The 1,670-nt window shown below is 35.8% G+C and overlaps 1 protein-coding gene across 1 annotated transcript in view; it reads right to left on the minus strand.

Annotated features, from left to right (window-relative positions):
- rhot1a (ras homolog family member T1a) overlaps positions 1 to 1,457 on the minus strand; it is a gene marked incomplete at its 5' end in the record, with an annotated part of 17,930 nt that extends 16,473 nt beyond the window's left edge. The window contains 1 exon segment of the mRNA XM_014014941.1: positions 1,096 to 1,457. Coding sequence (XP_013870395.1) covers positions 1,096 to 1,132 — 37 coding nt within the window.
- Positions 1,458 to 1,670: the final 213 nt, after the last annotated feature.

Below are 1,670 nucleotides of genomic sequence, written 5' to 3' on the forward strand. Positions count from 1 at the left end.
AAAAAAAAAAAAAAAAAAAAAAAAAAACCAAACAAATCAGCAATTGGTAATCAAATAATAATTTACCCAACCCAGTGAAGGTAAATAATTGTTCCAACAAAAAGGTGAAACTGTGAAGGAATATTTCTGCCTCCTACATTTATACTTCATCTGTTACAGAAAAGGTTACATTTTTAGATTCATGACTTTATGTGACCACTACACATCTTGGACCTTTATAAATGAAGGATTCATGATTGTAACTTTTAAACAAACTAATCGTTTTCAAAACATGTAACATGTAAAATAAATAAAATGTGCACAATCTGACCCGGTACACAGCTGCAGCACAACTTAAGGCCCTTATGAACTTTTAGTCAGACTTTGAAGACAATTAAAAAATGATTCGAGCCTCTTTTGGACAAATACAWATTGCAATGCTAACGATTAGATCAAGTATTTAATATATAGAAGTTATTTAGTCATTAAAAAAATGTTGCAAGTTAGTATAAGTTGTCTAAACCGTTATAGTGTGACAGAGCCTTTAGAAATGGCTAAATGGTCACAAAGCTTTATCCAATCAGAGCGACTTCCCTGATGGTTTTAACCAAGACAGCTATGGAAGGGTTGCATGATATTGCAAAATTGTGACACAAACATTAGTTTTGATAAACCCATAACATCTGATTTTACCATGCTCTTAACTCTCACTCTCTGGTTGTGGTAGGGGTCATTTAATAGAAATAAATAAATAAAAGACAGGTCAATAACTCCAGAAACATAGACAAGTTCTGTTAATGACACTTGATCTTCATATGCCGACATGTCAACAATACAAGTTATTGTTGACATTAYTCTGCAATATAAAATGTGCTGTTATAAATCAATGATAATGTATATATTACATYAGAAAACGTGGAAAACTACTGCCTCAAGGCTTCATTATGGAAGMAAATATAAATGATGGTTCAACGTCTTTACATATACAAGCTTTAATGCCTAATTCATGCCTATAAATGTTAACTACTAATAATAGTGAGAGYAGAAAAACCTGATTGTTGACTTTTACACCGTCAGCTCACTGCTAGTGTGGCTGCTAGCGTAACTGCTACTTACGTTCCCCAACTAGCAGTATCCTCACGTCCTTTCTCATGTTTAGGCTCGTTTCCCTCGACAGACAGGACGATGTTTATCGTCTCATGTAGTCCTCTGAAGCTGTGCTCCTTCTCCAGCAGCAAACCTCGGGCCCTCCCGCCGCTGACACACTCCTTGTAGGACAAAACGGACGGACAGTTTCCGGCGCTCCCCTAKCCTTTCTCTGCGTTTTTCTTCAAACTTCAGCTTTTATGTTCGGCAGAAATACGATTTAAAAACCAGTGTTCTCACTTTACGTTTGTATTTTCATATTAATGACAATCATTTCGGCGCCAGCAGATCTTTTCGCAGTGGACGTTTCAAGCGCATGCTCAGCAAGCACCGGTTTTCTACGGCAAGCTGCCCAGGACAAAAATGACCAAAACCAAGAAATAAAAAATACCGTGCTGCCATCTGGCGACGAAAGGAAGTAGTGCACTTAATAAAAACTAGAAAGAAAAAAATTACTATTAAAAACAAGTGACAAAATTCATTATTTAAGTAGAAGTATAGATACTAGGGTTTAAAATACTTTTTTGGAAGTATAAGTATAAACT

Source organism: Austrofundulus limnaeus, unplaced genomic scaffold (assembly GCF_001266775.1).
Source record: "Austrofundulus limnaeus strain Quisiro unplaced genomic scaffold, Austrofundulus_limnaeus-1.0 Scaffold120, whole genome shotgun sequence".
Taxonomy (NCBI): Eukaryota; Metazoa; Chordata; class Actinopteri; order Cyprinodontiformes; family Rivulidae; genus Austrofundulus; species Austrofundulus limnaeus.